The 24574-nt window shown below is 41.6% G+C and overlaps 1 protein-coding gene across 2 annotated transcripts; it reads left to right on the top strand.

Annotated features, from left to right (window-relative positions):
- Positions 1-7136: 7136 nt before the first annotated feature.
- Positions 7137-17375, top strand: SPRY4 (sprouty RTK signaling antagonist 4). 2 transcript variants are annotated; one of them, XM_040405972.1, is made up of 2 exons: positions 7137-7285; positions 15487-17375. In XM_040405972.1, the coding sequence occupies exon 2, from the start codon at positions 15527-15529 to the stop codon at positions 16418-16420; it is 894 nt and encodes a 297-aa protein (XP_040261906.1). In that variant the 5' UTR covers positions 7137-7285; positions 15487-15526; the 3' UTR covers positions 16421-17375. The 2 variants fall into 2 exon arrangements, with proteins under 2 accessions (XP_040261906.1, XP_040261900.1); XM_040405966.1 differs by lacking the exon at positions 7137-7285 and adding an exon at positions 14252-14386.
- The last annotated feature ends 7199 nt before the right edge of the window (positions 17376-24574 follow it).

The following is a 24574-nucleotide window of genomic DNA, read 5'->3' as shown; positions in this document are numbered from 1 at the left end:
ATCCTCTGCGTCTGGAGGAAAGAAGGTTTGTACACAAACATAGAAAAGGATTATTTACAGTAAGAGCAGTGAGACTATGGAACTCTCTGCCTGAGGAGGTGATGATGGTGAGTATAATAAAGGAATTCAAGAGGGGCCTGGATGTATTTCTGGAGCGTAATAATATTACAGGCTATAGCTACTAGAGAGGGGTCGTTGATCCAGGGAGTTATTCTGATTGCCTGATTGGAGTCGGGAAGGAATTTTTTATTCCCCTAAAGTGGGGAAAATGGGCTTCTGCATCACAGGGTGTTTTTTTTGGCCTTCCTCTGGATCAACTTGCAGGATAACAGGCCGAACTGGATGGACAAATGTCTTTTTTCGGCCTTATGTACTATGTTACTATGTTCTTAGTGCCCCCCGTAGATGACCCCATTGTACTCCTCTCCCCCCTTCCCCATAGTACCCACCATAATGTGTTCCAGTATAAAATTGTACTGTACAGAGCACCCCATATAAAATACCCCTTCTTTGTGGCCTCAGTAGATGCCCCTATAGTGCCCCCAATAATGTTCCAGTAACAAGAGCAACCCCCCAATCATGTGCCAGTAATAACAGCCCCCATGTGCCAGTAATAACAGCCCCCCATGTGCCAGTAATAACAGCCCCCCATGTGCCAGTATTAATAACAGCCCCCCCATGTGCCAGTATTAATAACAGCCCCCCATGTGCCAGTATTAATAACAGCCCCCCATGTGCCAGTATTAATAACAGCCCCCCATGTGCCAGTATTAATAACAGCCCCCATGTGCCAGTATTAATAACAGCCCCCCCAATGTGCCAGTATTAATAACAGCCCCCCATGTGCCAGTATTAATAACAGCCCCCATGTGCCAGTATTAATAACAGCCCCCCATGTGCCAGTATTAATAACAGCCCCCCATGTGCCAGTATTAATAACAGCCCCCATGTGCCAGTATTAATAACAGCCCCCCCAATGTGCCAGTATTAATAACAGCCCCCCATGTGCCAGTATTAATAACAGCCCCCCATGTGCCAGTATTAATAACAGCCCCCATGTGCCAGTATTAATAACAGCCCCCCCAATGTGCCAGTATTAATAACAGCCCCCCCCATGTGCCAGTATTAATAACAGCCCCATGTGCCGGTATTAATAACAGCCCCCTCATGTGCCAGTATTAATAACAGCCCCCCCATGTGCCAGTATTAATAACAGCCCCCCCATGTGCCAGTATTAATAACAGCCCCCCATGAGCCAGTATTAATAACAGCCCCCCATGAGCCAGTATTAATAACAGCCCCCCCATGTGCCAGTATTAATAACAGCCCCCCATGAGCCAGTATTAATAACAGCCCCCCATGTGCCAGTATTAATAACAGCCCCCCCATGTGCCAGTATAAATAACAGCCCCCCCATGTGCCAGCAATAACAGCCCCCCCATGAGCTAGCAATAACAGCCCCCCCATGTGCCAACAATAACATCCCCCCATGTGCCAGTAAAAGTATTGTATATATAAAAATAAAAAACAGTTATACTTACCTCCATGTCAGCCATGCGATGCAGGCCTCTTCAGGCCTGTGTCCCGCGCTGTATGGCTCAGGCGGCGCGATGACGTCATCACGCCGCCTGCGCCGGCCTCTGATAGGCTCCAGGCACAATGGAAGCTCTCATATCCCTGTGCCCCGCCGCCACCAGCTCGGGGGGGGGGGGGGGGACAATTGCCCCGTTGCCCCCCCCTGGATCCGCCACTGGGCACACCTGTGCAATATTCATACTATCTAATCAGCACCTTGATATACCACATTTGTGAGGTGGGATGGACTATCTCGGCAAAGGAGAAGTGCTCATTAACACAGATTTAGACAGATTTGTGAACAATATTTCAGAGTAATGGGTCTTTTGTGTATGTAGAAAATGTTTCAGATCTTTGAGTTCAGCTCGTGCAAAATGGGAGCAAAACCGAAAGTGTTGCGTTTATATTTTTGTCGAGTGTATATGTAAAGGGGTATCTCCCAAGAAAGTCTGACTTTTTAACAAGCCTTGGGGTATGACAAGGGAAAATAGCCTAGCCTAATATCCTAATGTTTCAGCTGTCTCGTCTCTATCACGTGTCACTTTGTTTATTGGCATAAATTACTGTATCAAAATACTAAGCTGATTTCAGCTTCGTATTTTGATACAGTAATTTATGCGAATAAACAAAGTGACATGATAGAGATGAGACAAAGTAAGTCTTGCGATATTTGCTGAAACTTTGGAAAGACCTCTGTGGAGGCCATACATTTTACAGTAGGATAAAGCGGATATTCTTAAGTTAGTTTTTAAAAGAATCGGGTTCGGATACAGCAATCCAAACCTGATTCGCTCAACCCTAGTTATATGGTTACGACGTTATATGTTTACATGAAATTAAATATTTTGCAGCCAGCATTAGTCTCGATAACCCAGGCAATCCTCTTAAATTAACAATACCATGTTGGTGACAAAAGACTAGGAAACCAAAAAGCTACAGATATCACACTTTTTTTTTATCTCATGCAAATGCACTTATAAAGTGATATCTAGACTGCAAAATGCTCACAGTAACCAATCCAGTGTCACACAGGATCAAATACCTGATTACACTGTCACCGAGCTGCTCAAAACAAAATGCACAGAGAAAACGTGGGGGTGACAATCATCCTGAAATTACCAGCAAGCATGATTCTATAGCATCTAAATAACAAATTATATTCAATTATTTTTTTTACAACTTTTTAAAGACTGGACAGCTGTGGGGTCATTGTAAAACTGCATTGACTGTAAAACGGAAAAACATAAAAATGAAATTATTTTTTTATCAAAAATGTTTGTCTTCAGCAGTCTGCATACATTCTCATACATTGTAGGTTGCTAAGTCCCATTCAGTGTAAAATCCATCAGACAGATTATTCTTTAGCCCCTTTCTTTGCTCTCCTGAAGATGAATATAAGCTGTCAGGTTTACCACCAAACAAACTAAACAGATCAAAAGTGATGTAAGCTTTATGAGCGTTCAGGAGAGCAGAGAGAGGGACTACAGACTGAGACATCTCAGGGCTTGTCTAATGAATTTCACACTGAACAGCACTGAGAAGCCTGCAATGTATGAAAATTGATGCAAACTGCAGGATGAACGGAAAAATGTTAATAAAAAACAATTGCAAATTAAAGGGGTTTTCTGGGAGTTCTTTACTGATAACCTGTCCTCTGGATATACATAGCCTCTATCCACCCGGGACCCCCCGCCGATCAGCTGTTTGAAAAGGCAGTAGTGCCGCGGCCTTTCTCTGCTAATCAAGCACAGAGCCGTACATCGTATAGTGGCTGTGCTTGGTATTGAACTCAGCCCCATTTACTTTAATAACGCTCATCTGTACTAGACCACGTGACCTATGAATGTGACATAACATGGCCTAGGCCCTATGCAAAGCTGGAGAAGGCTGCAGTGCTTCTCAAAGAGCTAGTCGGAGGGGGGTCGCAGGTGTCGGACCCCCACCCATCAGATACTGATGACCTATCCGGAAGATAGGTCATCAGTAAAAATTAAAAGAACTCTCAGAAAACCCCTTTAACAGGGTCAGTCTAGGATTCTATCAGCGTTTCCGGTGTTTTGAATAAATACAATGGCAGCGCCATTCTTCCTGTCAAAAATATGGGAACCCCAATAAACACCATGAAAAGTAACGGGGTCTATTAGGATTCATGGGTAAATGACTGAAAAAAACTGTAGTTTTGTTTCTTTTTATTTTTTTACATCTGATCCTATGTATCACTTGAAGTGTGGATAAAAAGCTGCGGAATATCTTGCCAATGATGGTGCGGATGAAGAGATGCGGAATATCTTGCCAAAGACGGTACGGATAAAAAGCTGCGAAATATCTTGCCAAGGACAGTGTGGATAAAGAGCTGCGGAATATCTTGCCAAGGACTGTGCGGATAAAGAGCTGTGGAATATCTTGCCAAAGACGGTACGGATAAAGAGCTGCGGAATATCTTGCCAAGGACGGTGTGGATAAAGAGCTGCGGAATATCTTGCCAAGGACGGTGCGGATAAAGAGCTGCGGAATATCTTGCCAAGGACGGTGTGGATAAAGAGCTGCGGAATATCTTGCCAAGGACGGTGTGGATAAAGAGCTGCAGAATATCTTGCCAATGATGGTGCGGATAAAGAGCTGCAGAATATCTCGCCAATGATGGTGCGGATAAAGAGCTGCAGAATATCTTGCCAAGGACCGTGTGGATAAAGAGCTGCGGAATATCTTGCCAAGGACGGTGTGAATAAAGAGCTGCGGAATATCTTGCCAAGGACGGTGTAGATAAAGAGCTGCGGAATATCTTGCCATTCACTCTGAACTAAGTTTCCCACAAGCAAAATGAAGGATAAAACCATTCTGGCAATTGAGTGCATGTTTCATTTGGTGTGAATCATCTCCTCAGCCAAATAGAGTCCTAATAAAAAGTTTAAGACCACTTGAAAAATGGCAAAAAATCATATTTAGCATGGCTGGATCTTAACAAAGTTCCAAGTAGAGCTTCAACATGCAACAAGAAGAAATGGGAGTGAGACAAAACATTTTTTGAGCATTCAATTTAATGAAAACAACGAATAAACTGAAACAGGCTGTTTTTCAGATGATCAAAAGTTTAGGACCACACCTCCAAAAAAAAACTAAACCCCCCCCCCCCCCAAAACAGAAATCCAACTTCCAAACATGAACTCAGTAATGAGTAGTTTCGCCGTTATTGTTCATCACTTCAAAAATTCGTTTCGGCATGCTTGATGTAAGCGTTTCCATGAGGTGAGTGGGAACATTTCTCCAAGTGGTGAAGACGGCCGCACGAAGGCCATCTACTGTCTGGAACTGTTGTCCATTTTTGTAAACTTCCCTTGCCATCCATCCCCAAAGGTTCTCAATTGCATTTAGATCAGCGGAACACGCAGGATGGGCCAAAAGAGTGATGTTATTCTCCTGGAAGAAGTCCCTTGTCCTGCGGGCATTGTGTACTGTAGCGTTGTCCTGTTGAAAAACCCAGTTGTTAACACACAGACGAGGGCCCTCGGTCATGAGGAATGCTCTCTGCAACATCTGGACATAGCCAGCGGCCGTTTGAAGCCCCTGCACTTCCTGAAGCTCCATTGTTCCACTGAAGGAAAAAGCACACCAGACCATTATGACCCCCCTCCACTGTGGCGCGTAGAAAACATCTCAGGTGGGATCTGCTTGTCATGCCAGTAACGTTGGAAACCATCAGGACCATTAAGGTTACATTTTTTCACATCAGAGAATAAAACTTTCTTCCACCTTTAAATGTCCCCTGTTTAGTGACCCTTAATTTGGGTCGAGGATCGTCCAGTGTCTTGACGGACAGCCAGTTGGATCCTCCGGCTCAGTGCGGATGACATTTTTTTGGGTCTTCCACTTGACTTTTTTGTTCCATAACCCTCAGGATCATTTAAGAAATTCCAAATGACTGTCTTAGGCCTCATGCACACGACCGTTGTTGTGTTCCGTTCCGCAAAATGGGGTTCCGTTGTTCTGTGATCCGTTTCCGTTTTTGATTGCGTGTGTCTTCCTTTATTTTTGGAGGATCACCAGACATAAAGGAAAGTAAAAAAAAAGTCTAAGTTAAGTTTGCCATGCAAATGATAGGAACAAAACGGATGCGGATGACAATCTTGTGTGCCTCCGAGTTTTTTCATGGTCCCATTGACTTGAATGGGTCTGCGAACCGTTTTCCGTGAATAAAATAGGACAGGTTATATTTTTTGGACGGACTGGAACCATGGATCACGGACGCAGATGACAAACGGTGCATTAGCCGAGTTTTCAACGGACCCATTGAAAGTCAATGGGTCAGCAGAAAATCAAGAAAAACTGAACAACGGACACTGAATAAAACAACGGTCGTGTGCATGAGGCCTTACTGCGTCCCACCTCAGCAGCGATGGCGCTGTGAGAGACTCTGCTTATGCAGTTCAACAACCCGACCACGTTCAAAAAGGGAGAGTTTTTTTGCCTTTGCCATCACAACGTCTGACTACCTGACAGAAAATGCCAATGAATCCACATCTTTGCACAGATTTGGCCTTTTAAATGCATGTGGTCCTAAACTTTGGATCAGCTGAAAAACAGCCTGTTTCAGTTTAATCGTTATTTTCAATTAATTGAATGCTCAAAAAATGTTTTGTCTTACTCCCATTTCTTCTTGTTGCATGCTGAAGCTCTACTTGGAACCTTGTTAAGATCCAGCCATGCTAAATAGGATTTTTTGCCATTTTTCAAGTGGTCTTAAACTTTTGATCAGGACTGTACATGTCTGTCCTGGAGGAATTACACAATCACAGTGAACAATCCAAGTCTTACTGCCATGCAGTGTAAATGATTTCATAGCATATCCGCTCCAGCATCACCGAGGCAATGAATACCATGATGAGGACTAACTATTGGGCCTGTCATGTGCACAGTCCCTGTCAATGTAAAGTGGCACCCGGTGATATATGGCAGGCGATGCATGTTATTCCGGTGCCTACAGCTGTCACCAGAGAGGACATACATGGAGTAGGGGGGTCATTCTCGCCCCCATTGACTCCCTACCAGGGGAATGAATTCTACAGGCACAGGCTGAGATCAGGCAGTGCCCTAGTGACGGGCGAGGGCTACCTACTGCTGCCAGGTAGATCTCACATGATGTGGCAGTCTCTGCAAGGCTGACACGATGCGATATTAGTAGCACTTATTAGCACACTAGATGGGCTCATCTGCCTTCCATACAGCCCAATGAATGCAGGCGCTCCCTCCTTCCTCCCCCCTCCCCCGCTATTCCTCCAGGGCCTGCAATACACGCGCGGTTTATTCAGCTGACTCCCATTCATAAAACACAGTCAATGCACAGGTTAGGTTCCGGTCTCCATTCATAAAGGAATCAGGTTCTGCGCAAGCGCACTTCCGCACTGCGCCCACCCCATTCATAAGAATCGTGCGGAGGGGAGGGGAGAAGGGCGCCTGCGCGCTGCCCTCTTCCCTCCCATTCATAAGAAGTGTGTGGGTATGAGGCGCATGCGCAGTGGGGCTTATCCCTCCCATTCATAAAAAAGCCATTTTCCCAGGGAGTTGCAACATCGAAAGCGAAAAGGGAGCTGACAGTAGAGGAGCTATGCAGCCCGGATCAGCAGGACTTGTGCCGAGGATTCCCATGTTCACAGCTCCAGACATTCTGACAATGTGGGATCATTGAGACATGAGCCTTGCTGCAGCTTAACAGGTAAGACTATCCTATAGGTTATTTCAGTGCATTTCTGCAGGGATGTTGGTGGTCAGCGCAGGGGGTCCTCTCTGCTGTGAGGACTGGGGGTCTCTGTCATGGGGGGAGGGGTGCAGTGCTGCACTGGATGCAATCCCAGTTGCCTAGGGGGATTGATGTCAGACTGTGCCTGGTGATGAGACTAGCCATTCCCAGCTGGGAGCCTGCCCCAGTCTCAGCCCATGTCCCCCCGATCCTCAGACCAGTAACCCCTATACTGCTCTTTCACGGTGAGTGCAGATGACATCCGATGGCCTACATGCAGAATTCTAGCCCTGCTTGGAGAAATCCATCCTCCCCCACTCCATCCATGAATTGTTTTCGATGGGATTGGGAGCGATCGAGCTGTCAGAGGGCCCTGGCATGCGATCGATGGCCGCTCAGGTCCCGTCAGTGCTGCCGATGACGCATTATCTCTGGGCAGCAATCCTGGACCTCTTCTGTGCCCCCCAGATCCTGCAGTCCCACCTGCCCTCTGTTGGAGAATGTTAGGCTTCAGGAGAGCAGGCCTAGAGCTTCCTGCCAGCGCTGCAGCCAGGACTGGGGGCTTTCCTCCATCTGATGACCACCTATAGCATCTCTAGCCTATATCTGCTGTATGTGTCCACCCTGGGTGTGATCACACAGAAGAGCTGATGAAATGGTGGCCATTCTGTATGGCAGGCCAGATGTCTAGAAGGATATGGCGTGTGTCATCTGCCTGTGTCTATGGGATTATTCCCTTCTTAGAAAATGCCCAGCAGATGCTGTTTTTGCAGACCTTATCTCCAGTTAATGTTTAAGCGTTTACAAATGGCTGCTGCACGGCTCATTTAAAGGGCTATTGCGTCTTCTTACGAGGATGTACCCTGTCCATAGGGTGAGCTCTGGCAGGGAAGGGTTAAATAGGCAATGGCACATTTACCAGCTCGTGTTCTTTATGAGGCTTCACGGTTAGTTTCTATGGTGCAGTACAGATTAAGAGGAAAAAAAACATTGCCTCCAATGCACTGTCAGTGCCAGGTCGTGCCAGTTGGAGTGCGGTCATGGGGCAGTCATTGTGCAAAATTAGACACATTTTCCTGGAAAAAAAAAAAAGACCAAACGAGTGATTTTCTTTTGTAGATTATGATTTCATGATCTGTGCCATAGTACTACTACACAGATATAGGATGCCATATGCCAACGTACTTGATAGATATAGGGAGGGCAATAATGCCGATTCGTATTGGATTTTGATATTAACTCTTGACGATTGTAATATCGGAAGGCTGAATAATTGGCGACTGTTACCCTGCATTTTCGCCATTCATAATCACAATCGTGCAGTAACTCATCCATTCAGCATATAGCTAATTATAGAGCCATTGAAGGCATCATTTACTGCGGCTGCCCTGCCATTATCCTGGGCGCAGATTCATTCATGAGCTTTTACTGGGTTTTTCATAGTAAGCGTTTTTTCCTTCGTCGCTGATGCCAAGAGTTCGCCTTGGTGAAATCCCTGGTAAGTCATTTAACAGCGGGAATATTCTGCTTTTTATAGGAATGGTCACTGATGACAACAAGGCAATTTAATAGATACGCATATATATATATTTCTGTCGTTTTCATGTTGTGCTGGTTCTATTTTTATTTGAGCTGCTGTATTTAAAGGGGTATTGTTACTTCAGCAAGGGGCATTTATCATGGCACTTACTAATGTATCGTGATTGTCCATATTGCTTCCTTTGCTGTCTGGATTCATTTTCCCATCATATTATACACTGCCCGTTTTCAGGGGTTATGGCCACCAGTGCGGCGCAGATACAAGGTGGTCGGGACGGGATCTGCTGCACGTGTCCCTGCCACTCGAGTAGATATTATGAGTATGGTATTGGTTTCGTCAGGCATTCATTGATATATTTTATAGTATGTTGTCATGGCGTATGCAATAAAACCGGCATGATCTAGCAGAATAGGAGCTTCCGTGACATCCATCATCGACCTCTTCCATCTATTCTATTAGACCATGAGGACATCCTAGTCCAAGGGACTGTGAGTTCTTGTAGGCGCCATTATCTCAATGCGGCAGGCTTGCTGTTAATTAGGTTTGCATCTAGCAGGTAACATGGCAGTCCCATTTTGCGCCAGCATCTGGGCTGTGATGAATGACAATTAGCAGATAGTTGCGGTATGATGTTCAGTGGGGGAGGTTTCTTTCTTATCTAGGTCTGCAGATTATCAGTCATCTGCTAAAAGGATGTGGATGTGTCCGAGCTGTCATAGCCCTACCTGATTGACTAGTCCAGAGGAGGAAGTGGGCAATTAGATGCAAGCTTCTAGTCCTCTTTGGTAAAGCAGATATGTAGATGAGAGCTGGCATACATCCGGCACATGAACCCATCACCCTACCATCTGTTGATAGGTTTGAAGTGACCTGTACGCCTAGTGGATGCCACGTCTTCTTACATTTCATCCAGTGTTTCACATTCTATGATGTCCTTGAAGTCATACGTTACCAAAGGCATTTCATTTTTACTTTGTCGTGTATTATTCGTAGTAGTACTTTACTCCAGTTTCTAATATTTTCCGGATTGCTTCACCTTATCAAAGCCAGGCTACCCATCGATGGACTATAGCAGCATTATTAGGGGGAAACAGTGCTGAAAAGGTTAAATTGATAGTGGATAATCTCAAATTTACAATCTCTACACCCCCAAAGTCTGCATGTTTTAAATGTGGATTTTTTATTTATTTATTTTTTTGGCGGATGTCACTCTATGCATTGCGAAGGGTAAAATCTGTGTTGAAAATGCGCAGCAAGAATTGGCCTGCTGTGATTTACAATCGTCATTCTGATATGCCGCACACTTGTGGGGGTTAACAGAAAGAACAGGACTAACATGTCTGACGGGTTTTTACAGGGGGCAGCACTTGGGTATGTTAGGGGTTCCGGGGGCACCTATGGGCACTCGGCTTTAACAGATGTGGCTGCAGGGGAAGCGCTGAAGTGCTCTTCAGTCACCTGTTGTGTCAGGAGCCCAGCGTGTTGCATATGTAATCGATCAGAACATAATGAGAAATGGCTTCCTGTTTTTGGAGCTTAGTGAAAACCTATTACACTGTTGGCAACTGAGATCAAGGATGTTATATCTGCAGTACTCTGAATTATTCATCCTCTGTTAGGTGTCGCTATCAAACAGCTGGGCGAGCAGAGGTCTCCCCCCAGATATACTGCAGCCAGGGGTCCAACATTCAGCCTGCACGCTGCTGCCAGAAGAGGAGTTACCTGCCTTTTATGTTTCCATCATTGATCTTTCACACTCGCGTTTGGTGCGGATCCGTCATGGATCTGCACAGACTGATCCGTTCAGATAATACAACCGTCTGCATCAGTTCAGAATGGATCCGTTTGTATTATCTGTAACAGCCAAGACTGATCCGTCTTCAACACCATTGAAAGTCAACGGAGAACGGATCCGTTTTCTATTGTGCCAGATTGTGTCAGTGAAAACGGATCCGTCCCCATTGACTTACATTGTGTGCCAGGACGGATCCGTTTGGCTCAGTTTCATCAGACGGACACCAAAACGCTGCAAGCAGCACTTTGGTGTCCATCTCTAGAGCTGAATGGAGACTGAAATGATGCATTCTGAGCGGATCCTTTTCCATTCAGAATGCATTAGGGCAAAACTGATCCGTTTTGGACCACTTGTGAGAGCCCTGAACGGATCTCACAAACGGAAAGCCAAAACGCCAGTGTGAAAGTAGCCTTAGAGAGAAGGAATATAAAATTCTAACTCACCCAGATATGTGGTCAAAGAGAATATCTATCTATATGTCTCATCTATCTACATTATCTCATCTATCTATCTATCTATCTAATATCTATCTATCTATGTCTCATCTATCTATCTATCTATCTATCTATATATCTATCTATCTATCTATCTAATATCTATCTATCTACATTATCTCATCTATCTATCTATCTATCTATCTATCTATCTATCTATCTATCTATCTATCTAATATCTATCTATCTATGTCTCATCTATCTATCTATCTATCTATCTATCTATCTAATATCTATCTATCTATGTCTCATCTATCTATCTATCTATCTATATATCTTATATCTATCTATCTATCTATATATCTAATATCTATCTATCTACATTATCTCATATCTATCTATCTATCTATCTATCTATCTATCTATATATCTAATATCTATCTATCTATCTATCTATATATCTAATATCTATCTATCTACATTATCTCATATCTATATGTCTCATCTATCTATCTATAATTTGTCTAATATCTATCTATAATCTATCTATCTATCTATCTACATTCTCATATCTATCTATCTAATATCTACATTATCTCATATCTATCTATCTACATTATCTCATATCTATCTGTATATCTATCTATCTAATATCTATCTACATTATCTAATATCTATCTATCTATCTATCTATCTATCTATCTATCTAATATCTATCTACATTATCTAATATCTATCTATCTATCTATCTATGTCTCATCTATCTATCTATCTATCTACATTATATCATATCTATCTATCTATCTATGTCTCATTTATCTATCTATCTATCTATCTATCTATCTATCTATCTATCTATCTATATGTCTCATCTATCTATCTATCTATCTATCTATAATCTATCTATCTATATATGTCTCATTTATCTATCTATCTATCTATCTATCTATCTATCTATCTATATGTCTCATCTATCTATCTATCTATCTATCTATCTATCTATCTATCTATCTATCTATAATCTATCTATCTATATATCTACATTCTCATATCTATCTATCTAATATGTACATTATCTCATATCTATCTATCTACATTATCTCATATCTATCTATCTATCTATCTATCTATCTATAATCTATCTATCTATATATCTACATTCTCATATCTATCTATCTAATATGTACATTATCTCATATCTATCTATCTACATTATCTCATATCTATCTATCTATCTATCTATCTATCTATCTAATATCTATCTACATTATCTAATATCTATCTATCTATGTCTCATCTATCTATCTATCTATCTATCTACATTATATCATATCTATCTATCTATCTATCTATGTCTCATTTATCTATCTATCTACATTATCTCATATCTATCTATCTATCTATCTATCTATCTATCTATCTATCTATCTATCTATCTATATGTCTCATCTATCTATCTATCTATCTATCTATCTATCTATCTATCTATCTATCTATATGTCTCATCTATCTATCTACATTATCTCATATCTATATGTCTCATCTATCTATCTATAATTTGTCTAATATCTATCTATAATCTATCTATCTATCTATCTACATTCTCATATCTATCTATCTAATATCTACATTATCTCATATCTATCTATCTACATTATCTCATATCTATCTGTATATCTATCTAATATCTATCTACATTATCTAATATCTATCTATCTATCTATCTATCTATCTAATATCTATCTATCTACATTATCTCATATCTATCTATCTATCTATCTATCTAATATCTATCTACATTATCTAATATCTATCTATCTATCTATCTATGTCTCATCTATCTATCTATCTATCTACATTATATCATATCTATCTATCTATCTATCTATGTCTCATTTATCTATCTATCTATCTATCTATCTATCTATCTATATGTCTCATCTATCTATCTATCTATCTATCTATAATCTATCTATCTATATATGTCTCATTTATCTATCTATCTATCTATCTATCTATCTATCTATAATCTATCTATCTATATATCTACATTCTCATATCTATCTATCTAATATGTACATTATCTCATATCTATCTATCTACATTATCTCATATCTATCTATCTATCTATCTATCTATCTATAATCTATCTATCTATATATCTACATTCTCATATCTATCTATCTAATATGTACATTATCTCATATCTATCTATCTACATTATCTCATATCTATCTATCTATCTATCTATCTATCTATCTATCTAATATCTATCTACATTATCTAATATCTATCTATCTATCTATGTCTCATCTATCTATCTATCTATCTATCTACATTATATCATATCTATCTATCTATCTATCTATCTATGTCTCATTTATCTATCTATCTACATTATCTCATATCTATCTATCTATCTATCTATCTATCTATCTATCTATCTATCTATCTATCTATCTATCTATATGTCTCATCTATCTATCTATCTATCTATCTATCTATCTATCTATCTATCTATCTATCTATCTATCTATCTATATGTCTCATCTATCTATCTACATTATCTCATATCTATATGTCTCATCTATCTATCTATAATTTGTCTAATATCTATCTATAATCTATCTATCTATCTATCTATCTATCTATCTATCTATCTATCATTCCAGTTATCCCTTGATATTGCTGTATAACTAGGCAGATTTGTAGCTTGACAGAAATGACTATTCAGTTACTATTCTAGTTTTTTTTTATTTTCATAAGGAAATCCTGTTTAACGACTCTGACACTTCTTTGCGTCCCTTTCTGCAGTTTTAAGGTAAACTTGTTATGACACTGGCAAACCCCATACCCCTTTAGTATATGAAGCAGTAGTTTGTGTACAGACTTGTCACATCTAGACCTTACCTATGTTATTCTTTACTGTACTGTTTTCCTGTGATGCTCTGGTAAGTTTAATCCCACATGTGCACTTCCCCTTTAAGTGGTTCTCAAACAGTGCTTACAAACAAAAAGTCGCTCGACAAGGAAGCACTACGTCTCATAGAAAACAATGTGCACTTTCTAAATTGGAGCCGGGCCGTATCCGCTCTTTGATTTAAGCTTAGTTGCTTCCTGTGCTCTTTTGACTTGCATAGCTGTTGGGTAACTGGATAGATTCCAGTTCTGAACTGCTCTCTTTCGATGAAATCAGAAACTAAAGCAGCACAACAGAGTCGGCCATTCTGTGAAACTGTGCTTGGAGTTGGTATGAAGAAAATGCTGGCTGTTAGATGAGTAGCGGACATGGGCACATCTGTAGCGAGGTATTGTAACTATGTGAGGGGGAGATTTGTTGGAAATCTGCAGATGTCTCTGATGTAATCATCTTTTGTAGCCGCTGTTTTTCAGCAGTTGTCTTTTTGTTTGTTGTACAGACTGTATGATTTTATGTCACTTGTCATAGTCATGTGTTGGTGTTTTTCTATGGTTGTATACAAGTAATGTAGTTAGCGCTCATGCATGCAACAGCGTTTTTCATCCATGTGCTATCTGCTTTTTTGTGGCTAACACACACTGACCCATTCATTCATTCTTCTGTGGGTCTTTATGGCCTTTCTGCAAATTATAGGACGTCCTATTCTTGTCTGTATTGCAGTTCTATTGATGGGAGTGAGAAAATAACGGAATGCACTATATGTGGACATGACTGTGTGCATGAGCCTTTATGTACATGTTGCAAGTATACTTGTATAGCTGTTAGACACTGTGTGGTTTAGAACAAGGTCTTTTAGTGGAGTTGACCTGCCAACTGTTAAATCGATGCAACCAATTAAGCATCTATTTATCCAGTCACTACAGCGTTAATCAAACCATTGCTTCACTATAATAGTGTATTGCAGTTGATTGAAAGCATACAAATGGCCAACTGTTTCAGTCCATACAGTGTGCCCAGCCAACAAATTGCAAGTGGGTGTCTCGTAAAATACAGTAAAAAAAACACTTTGTGTGGGCAAAGTTACCTCCTGAGCTCATTAACGGCCTATAAAGTCTGCCAGTGAGGCCAGATTGACTTATCTCTCCCGATTTGGCTAAACTTCCGGTCTCTCCATGGCCTGTGTTTGGCTGTCTATGGTTACTCCAGTATGTGTCGCATTTCACAGTACAGTCCTAGTTTCCAATAATTTATCTAACATGAATACAAATTGAAGGCTGGAGATTTTGGCCCAATTTTATGAGATGCAATGTTAATCATTTGACTGTTCTGGAGACCTAAGCATAATGTGCCTCTAGATAGATGGATTCATTTTTAATGTCTCGTTTCCCTATGTGACAGCAGAATGGGAATTATGTTGCTTTACAAAATCCCAAAATCACTGTCTTAATATGTCAGAAGTTAAAAAGATATTCTTGTTTTGTCTTTCAGATTTTCTAAGAGATACTCATATCAATCAGAGAGTAGGCCAATGGATTCCAGGATTCCTCACAGCATCACTGTTGTGCCCAATGCAGTCATGGTGCAGCCTCTGCTGGATGGTCGAGTTCCATATGGGAGGTTGCAGCACCCTCTGACCATCCTGCCTATCGATCAGATGAAAACCACTCATCTTGAAAATGATTACATTGACAACCCAGCTCTTAGCCAGCTGGCCAGTCAGAAACTCAGTAGGAGTCCTCATGAACCAATTCTTGTCAATCAACATTTGCAGAGGTGTGAGGCTGATATCACCCACCCTTGGATATCATTCAGCGGGCGTCCCAGCTCAATTAGCAGCAGCAGTAGCACTTCTTCAGATCAGAGACTTTTGGATCACATGGCTCCACCTCCAGTGGTGGATCAGTCACCACCCAGGGCAGTAAGGATACAGCCTAAGGTCATCAATTGTAAGCCTCAGGATGTCAAAGGTCCTGTGGCCCAAGAACTAGACAAGCACTATCTACTTTGTGAGGCCTGTGGTAAATGCAAATGCAAAGACTGTACTACCCCACGGACCTTACCTTCCTGCTGGGTTTGCAACCAGGAATGTCTTTGCTCAGCACAGAATCTAGTCAACTACTCAACTTGTATGTGTCTGGTCAAGGGAGTCTTCTACCACTGCACCAACGAAGATGATGAAGGCTCCTGTGCAGATCACCCATGTTCCTGCTCTCACTCTAACTGCTGTGCTCGCTGGTCTTTCATGAGTGCCTTATCGTTGGTCCTTCCTTGCTTGCTTTGCTATCTTCCAGCCACTGGGTGCGTTCAACTTTCTCAGAAATGCTATGACCAGGCAAGTCGACCTGGTTGTCGGTGCAAAAATACAAACAGTGTCGTGTGCAAAGCACCAGAAGCAGTCGGCAGACCAGAGAAGCCATTCTGAGACTGAGGGTGTTTTATGAATTTTGTTACAAAGATGCATCATGCAGGAAATGAAAGACTCCAAACAGAATATCCTCACCTGAGGCTTCAACTTCAGATTTCTTAAATGAGGGGGTCCAGCAATGCTTAGTATTACACAAAGGGAGAGGAGGGAATGCAGATTGTGTATTGCTGTTGCTGCTGTGAACCATTTCCAGATCCTGTGTGCTTACTCGATGGCCATGGGAGATATCTTGAAGCTACTAGCTACCTGTATTTTATCTACAGCTACCATTAGGAAATGAGATTTGTGCTTCTCAGTTAGCATGGAAGCTCGCCAGCTCCAGTTCTTCCTCACAAGCTTCTCCCTTTGTTTTTTTAAGCTGAAAGTTTCAGTATGCAGCTCATTTACACCTCCATGGATGTGCGAGGGCTCTGCTGCCATTTTGTTATGTAACATTTTTGTGTCTGTGGTTTATTGCTGTTTTTGTATTTTTATATACTGTACATGTATTACTTTCCCTATACAAGTATTTTTATATTTTTGGCTAATGAAGGCAGTTAGGAGATAAGAGTGCCAAGGGTACTAATGCAATCAACATGGTGGCTACATGGAGCCTTCTTCCTCCTCTGTGTTGAATATGTTCCTCCCTGCCTATCATTAGCCTGCCATGCTGCCCTTTTCTAACACTCCATTTTGTTTATGGGAAAACTCTCTTCTACCAGTCCCCCTCCATCAACATATAAAACATTCGTATTCCAAGAAGTCATTGGTTAAACCTTCTAATGACAAGGGAGACATCCCAGCAATGGCAGCACTGGGCCATCATTATTGCCAGGTTAACCCCTTAGTGCATGGCAGGAGCTTGTGCTGCTCTACTGCTGGAGGTATAAGAGCACAATACCCATTTTGTAACCAGAGACAACAAAAGCGTAGTGTTCAGGAAAGAGCATAACATGGAGGAACATGAATCCATCACCCAATCACAAAAAATTGGACTTCATTTCCATTAAGTGTCATTATTATGGGGATTGCTAACTGCATGTTAACTTTATTTGTTTCCTTTGCTGCTGCTCTCTACCTTGGCCCTATTGTAAAATGGCACCCTGTATATCTGTGTAAATATACATAGAGAGATACAAAAAGTCTATTTTAGTGTTCTATATCTACCGGGGTAAGGTCAGCGGAGCTATGGGGAAATTCACCCATGTGTGTTGCTGTGGTTGTACTATTTTTCTATATAATTATATCTGTATGATTACATTCATTATGACTGGTTGCTCGCTCACATAAGAGTGAATTTTGGCATCCCTTTTACAGCAACCAGCCATCCTTTTCGGCAATTAATAGGTGCTAGTCTCACTAAAATATCATGTAGGTTATGTGTTACAGGGGGAACATCATTAGCATATGGCTCATTTACACAGAATTGTTGCATTGAAACCTCATTTTTTTTGTGTCATGTCACAAAACCCATAAGGGATAATGGTACAGGATGTGACAACCCTTCGTTCACCTTCCCAGTGACAACTCACATAGCAGCTTTTTAAGCAAGTGACTCAAAAATAATATATTTTCTACACGGGTCACTTTTAAGTTTTTCCTTGTATTATTCTTCTTCGGAACTGCTGCAAATCTAGCACTTTGTCATATTTATTTGTTTTTTTAATTTAAATAGCAGGATGGAAAACTTTTGTGTAACGAAGGTACTTACACCCTTCATGTCTGGCAGTTTTGCATGAAGTTTCCCCTGTAGAGCAGCAATCTGCTTTGGTATTGAGATCTTTGCTGAATGTGTGTTGATCTGGGCAGATTTCACTTGGTTTGATTATTACATTACTGTTCCACCCTAAACAATAAGCCTATTTCCTTTAGTGACTTTGTGCCAATCATAAACGCTACCAATTCTAGGGTCCTTGTAGCAAACTCCTTTTCAGATATGTGGCTGTAGTGCAGTCAATTGGCCATATGAACTAGAACCTAAAAAGTGATACTTTAGTGCCAAACTTCAGTATTCCCCTTTCTAACATGGTGTTCGTTACATACAATCACAGGCTGTCATTATTAAACAAAAATGCTAAAATTAAAGCCAGCCATGTACATAGGATTGCTGTTGGCCAAATGAACGTTCAGCCTATAGCAGTCTCCCGACTGCCCCATACTCGTGCATGTGCGGCTCGACACATGTATGGGCTAAAATCAGACCCGTCTGGCAGCAACTTCCCTGAGAACTTACGGACCAGACATGTTGAAACCTAACTTGCCCAATCCTTCCCATTGCCAAGTCTGGAGGCCCCAATACAGATGGTTGGCTGGTCCTGCCAAAATCAGCACATTTGGCTGATGTTTCTGTAATGTCTATAAGCCAGATTAGGTCAGTCACCTCAAGGTTAAATATAATAAACTAATCTGTAAAATAAGTAATAGTAAATCATGTTATTTGTCAACATTTTAGTTCTCTTTGAGGATTTTCAATGAATTTTTTTTTTTTTTAGAGAATTCAATTTATGTATTTACGTTTCACCCCAGGTAATAACTGTTGGTGTAGAAGCCATATGCAATTAGCTTCACTTCTGACATTTTGTTACAGCTTCCACTAAGCAGACAATACTAAGAATGGCTGATTTGAAATTTCTTCCCTTACCTGTGTTCAGAGGGGGCAGATTTTTTGCAGATCAAACCATCATATCCTGATTATATATCCATCTACAGGTATATGGCTTAGGGTACTTTCACACTAGCGCTTTTGTTTTCCGGTATTGAGTTCCATCACAGGGGCTCAATACCGGAAAAAAACGGATACGTTTTATCCTAATACATTCTAAATGGAGAGCAATCCGTTCAGGATGCATCAGTTCAGTCCCTTTTAAGTTTTTTGGACGGAGAAAATACCGCAGCATGCTGCAGTTTTATCTGCGGCCAAAAATACTGATCACTTGCCGGAATGCCGGATCCGGCATTAATTTACATTTGAAGTGTATTAGTGCCGGATTTGGCATTAAGTGTTCGGGCAAAACAGATCCGGCTTTTCGGTGTGTGCATGCGCAGACCTTTACAAATGCAACAACAATTTTTTTTTTATACCGGATTCGTTTTTACGGATGACACCGGAGAGACGGATCCAGTATTCCAATGCATTTGTCAGACGGATCCGCATCCGGATCCGTCTGACAAATGGCATCAGTTTGCGTCTGGATTGCCGGATCTGCCTGCCGGAATCCTCTGCCGCAAGTGTGAAAGTAGCCTTATTGATTCAGTGTGGGCCATTCGAATTCTAGAAGCATATGACACGATTGCCCTACATTCTAGTGAATTGCTTGGTTGGTTAAGCTCCTAAAATGACTGCTCCCCCGCCTATAGGTACCCTATGGCCTTACATGGTTTTGGTTTTAAGCTTAACATTTTTAAAGTTGTAATTATGAATCAAACTTTTATTTATTGCTGTAATTATAATTATTAAGTTGGTGGCTAAACAAATTGGGTAAAGAAAATGCCATTGTCCATAACCAATGTGCAATTTGTTCACAAACACCAGTAAAAAGTGTCTCTATTCAAGATGTTTTGTTGAAAAGATTCACTCCATGGAAGAAATGTATACGCTGAATTGTTTCATTTGTATAGAATATTTATTTTGAAGCTCTATTTTAATAGTATTTATTTTAGAAAGTCTACTATTGTAAGAGTTCTTCTGTTTGTGAAGAAAAACACAAGTTAAAAACTGAATGTACTGAACTAGAAATATATAAATATATATATAAATATAATTATATATTGTTGAATATACCAAACGGCTCCTGTAGTTTCTTGGGTTTCACTGTTGGTTTATGACTCTTCATACACTTGCACAATATTCATACACATTAGAGCATACTGAGGAGGGGAATGTGTTGCATGTAGTGATTTACTTTATGCTTGGCTATAAAGGACACTTTCATCCACATAATTTTTTATCATTTATTAACAGCCTATATGTAAATATTTTTTATATATAATTTTTTTTATAAAGATGACTAGATGGTTTTCTGAATATAATACACTCCATATATTCTACTTCCCGTTCTGGCTCTTTAACTTCCTCTTGGTTCGGACTTTTAGCACAGCAAACCATACTGCTTAACTTAGTCATGCCATCACTGCGACCAGAGAGACTCCCTCCCCCGTATTGACTCAGAGCATCACACATTACACTGATCAATGCAACGCCTATCAAGAGATAGAGCTGCCCTAATTCTGTATGTACTTTTATCATAAGGATTACCCTTCAGGTAACATCTTCCTCTCACAGCAGCAGTAAACTGGCAGTGGATTACCTATATGTTTAGATACATACCTATCTGTTGACTGCTACAGAAGGCCATTATTTTTTACTTAATTTTCAATGGTATAGGACTGCTGAAAACACAGCCAAAATTGTGTTTTCTATGAATATTGAATTTAAAAATACCCCTTTCTGATGGAAGTGTCACTTTAAATGGGTTGTCTAATGAAATGGTGGGATGTCATACGGATAGGTCCCCAGCTTTGGACCCCCTTCTAACAGTCAAAAAAGAGAGAAGCTATGAAAGAGCATCTATCATTCTAAGGGTCCATTCACACGTCCGTATGTGTTTTGCGGATCCGCAAAACCCGGACACCGGCAATGTGCGTTCCGCATTTTGCGGACCGCACATCACCGGCGCTCTCATAGAAAATGCCTTTTCTTGTCCGCAATTGCGGACAAGAATAGGACATGTTCTATTCATTTGCGGAACGGAATGCGGACAGCACATTCCGGCCCCATTGAAAATGAATGGGTCCGCACCTGCGGAACAGATGCAGACCTATTTTGTGGACATATGAATGGACCCTAACAAATCCTTCCCATCCACGCATTTCCTACTTGGCAATTAATTTAAATCCAGATTTCGCTTACAGCCATACATACAACGCCAATGAATTGAGCTGAGCAGGCTGGCTTCTATTTCAAAATTGGATATTGTACTGAGACAACCCCAAGTGTATACCATTAGGGTAAGACCATACATGGTCAAAATGCTGCTGATTATCCTCATGCGGAATTGCTTGCAGAAAGGCATAACAGAAAATAAACCTATCAATCATCGTCAGTAGGCGGAGGAGCTCAAGCACAGCAGGCCTCATCGGACTCATCTCTAGCTCAGTGCAAGGTTCAGCATGTGAGTACTCTAAAAGTACTGAGTACCAGCACAGAAGACAGGTGACAGGTTCCCTTTAAAGAGCATCTGTCAGCATGAACAACCCTATTAAACCAGGCATAGAGTCTGGTTAAGTTGCTAATCCTGCTAAAAGTGATATCATGATTATGACTCTCTTGATTATGGGCACCAGTTTGTTACACCCTCTTCAGATTGGGTCCCTCACCCCTTGCCTCAGATTGACAGGACTAGTCTTCTATTGCCTGCAGCTCTCCTACCGCAGAGACCTGTATTCTCCTGCCTGTACTGTATCTTCTGGTCTCAACATTTGCTCAGTTTTTCTGCTGTTGCTCTCCAAGCAGAGCAGATTCAAACTGAGCAAGCAATACCTGTCATCTCATGCCTGTGCAGGAGTGTTTCTGCTGCTGGAGCACAGCGGGAGGGTTACTGAGCATTCGCCAAGACCAGAAGAACAGCGCAGGCAGGACAATACAGGTCTTGGCGCTAGGAAAGCAGCAGGCACTAAAAGACTATACCTGTCAATTTAGTGGAAGGGGGGAGGGATTGAAGCTGAAAGGGGTGTAACAAACTGGTGCTCTGAGCGCTCTGGCCAGCTCCATGGTGCTTCAGTTATGTCATTTGCATATAAACAGAAATGCAGTTTTCTCAGTAATAAGGCCACAGAGAGTCATAAAAAGGGTATTGTTTATCAGCATGATCAACCCTACCAGGCTGTATGGTTTAATATTAATTATAAAGTCCTTGGAATCAGTAAATCGTGTGCTAGTTCTTTGTGCTGACCTCACATTTATACGGCTACTTTCAGACTTGCGTTTCTCTTTTCCGGCATAGAGTTCCGTCACAGGGGCTCTATACCGGAAAAGAACTGATCAGTTTTATCCCCATGCATTCTGAATGGAGAGTAATCTGTTCAGTTTGCATCAGGATGTCTTCAGTTCAGTCGTTTTGACTGATCAGGCAAAAGAGAAAACCGCAGCATGCTACGGTTTTATCTCCGGCTAAGGGCTCTTTCACACCTGCGTTATTGTCTTCCGGCATAGAGTTCCGTCGTCAGGGCTCTATGCCGGAAGAATCCTGATCAGGATTATCCCCATGCATTCTGAATGGAGAGAAATTCGTTCAGGATGTCTTCAGTTCCGGAACGGAACGTTTTTTGGCCGGAGAAAATACCGCAGCATGCTGCGCTTTTTGCTCCGGCCAAAAATCCGGAACACTTGCCGCAAGGCCGGATCCGGAATTAATGCCCATTGGAAGGCATTGATCCGGATCCGGCCTTAAGCTAAACGTTGTTTCGGCGCATTGCCAGAGCCGACATTTAGCTTTTTCAGAGTGGTTACCATGGCTGCCGGGACGCTAAAGTCCTGACAGCCATGGTAAAGTGCAGCGGGGAGCAGTATACTTACCGTCCGTGCGGCTCCCCGGGCGCTCCAGAGTGACATCAGGGCGCCCCAAGCGCATGGATCACGTGATCGCATGGATCACGTGATCGCATGGGCGCTCTGACGTCATTCTGGAGCACCCCGGGAGCCGCACGCACTGTAAGTATACCGCTCCCCCGATCCCCGCTCCTACTATGGCAGCCAGGACTTTAATAGCGTCCTGGGTGCCATAGTAACACTGAAAGCATTTGGAAGACGGTTCCGTCTTCAAATGCTTTCAGTACACTTGCGTTTTTTCCGGATCCGGCGGGCACCTCCGGCAACGGAAGTGCATGCCGGATCCCAACAACGCAAGTGTGAAAGAGGCCTAAAAAAACTGAAGACTTGCCTGCTTTTTCCCATAGGAATGTATTAGTGCCGGATCCGGCATTCAGAATACCGGAATGCCGGATCCGTCCTTCCGGTATGCGCATGTGCAGACTGAAAAAAAGGTGAAAAAATAAATGCCGGATCCGTTTTTGCCGGATGACACCGGAAAGACGGATCCGGCATTTCAATGCATTTTTTCGACTGATCAGGCATTTTTAAGACTGATCAGGATCCTGATCAGTCTTACTAATGCCATCAGTTAGCATACATTTTGCCTGATCCGGCAGGCAGTTCCGGCGACGGAACTGCTTGCCGGATCTCTCTGCCGCAAGTGTGAAAGTAATGAGATTACCTCCAAGCCATCTTTTTTCCAAGCTAATCAAGACTATTTTTTCTAGCTCCTCATTATAAGAGACCTCCCATCCCATTTAATAATCTAGTTGCTTACCATTGAACCCCTTCTAGTTCTTCTGTATTATTTTTACATTGAGGAGCCTAAAGGTACCCATACATATTAGTCTAAACTTTGGACAATATCAGCCAAAACATTTGCCTGGTAAGAAGTTGGCTGCGTTTGGAATTTTTGTACAGTAGTCAGAAGAAAGATTTTTCTTTCAAAGAAAAATATTTATTAGAGAAAAGTAAAGAACTTCCCCAGAAAGACTGAGTGCACTGTTTCATTGAACATGTATGGCCAGTTTGAACAACTGTAATGGCCAATATGGACTGAAATGTGTATGGCTATGGCGGTGTCTTTGAATTGTTGACCAGATGTTTGTCTTTTCAACTGCTGATTAATAAACTTCTAATGTGGTCACCTTCAAAATGAATCCTATATAACATAAGATGTTGTCTTTCAAGGGATTTATAGATGGGCAATATCACGCTGAAATAACAGGTTTCAATCTTTTTTTTTTTTCCATACATCCTAGTATTTGTGTTAGTACAGACACTGGTGCCAGATTGATGTGGTATACCAATGTCAGATCAGCTGGAGCAGCTGATCTCTCCGATTTTGATCACTAGACCAAAGTGGCAGCTTTTTCTAGTATTCACCTTTGACTACAGTGAGGAGACCTTGAGGCCTCTGGAGAAGCACCAGGCACAGCTCAGTTTTCACTGCCCCTTTGGTCTACCAACTGGGGAGCAGGTAAAAGTGGCCTAGCCTTACAATTTGAAATCATAGTAATATAGTTTATAAGGCTGAAAAAAGACACCTGTCCATCCAGTTCGGCCTGTTATCCTGCAAGTTG

Source organism: Bufo bufo, chromosome 1 (genome assembly GCF_905171765.1).
Source record: "Bufo bufo chromosome 1, aBufBuf1.1, whole genome shotgun sequence".
Taxonomy (NCBI): Eukaryota; Metazoa; Chordata; class Amphibia; order Anura; family Bufonidae; genus Bufo; species Bufo bufo.
Note: the sequence above shows the minus strand (reverse complement) of the source record. Positions and strands in the feature narration are given on the sequence as shown.

What these genes read in the sequence shown, in the direction of transcription:
- SPRY4 (XM_040405966.1), top strand. Translation starts at nt 14,367, where the DNA reads ATGGGCACATCTGTAGCGAG. An exon ending in ATGGGCACATCTGTAGCGAG is followed by an intron (nt 14,387 to 15,486) that starts GTATTGTAACTA and finishes TTTGTCTTTCAG; the next exon opens with ATTTTCTAAGAGATACTCAT.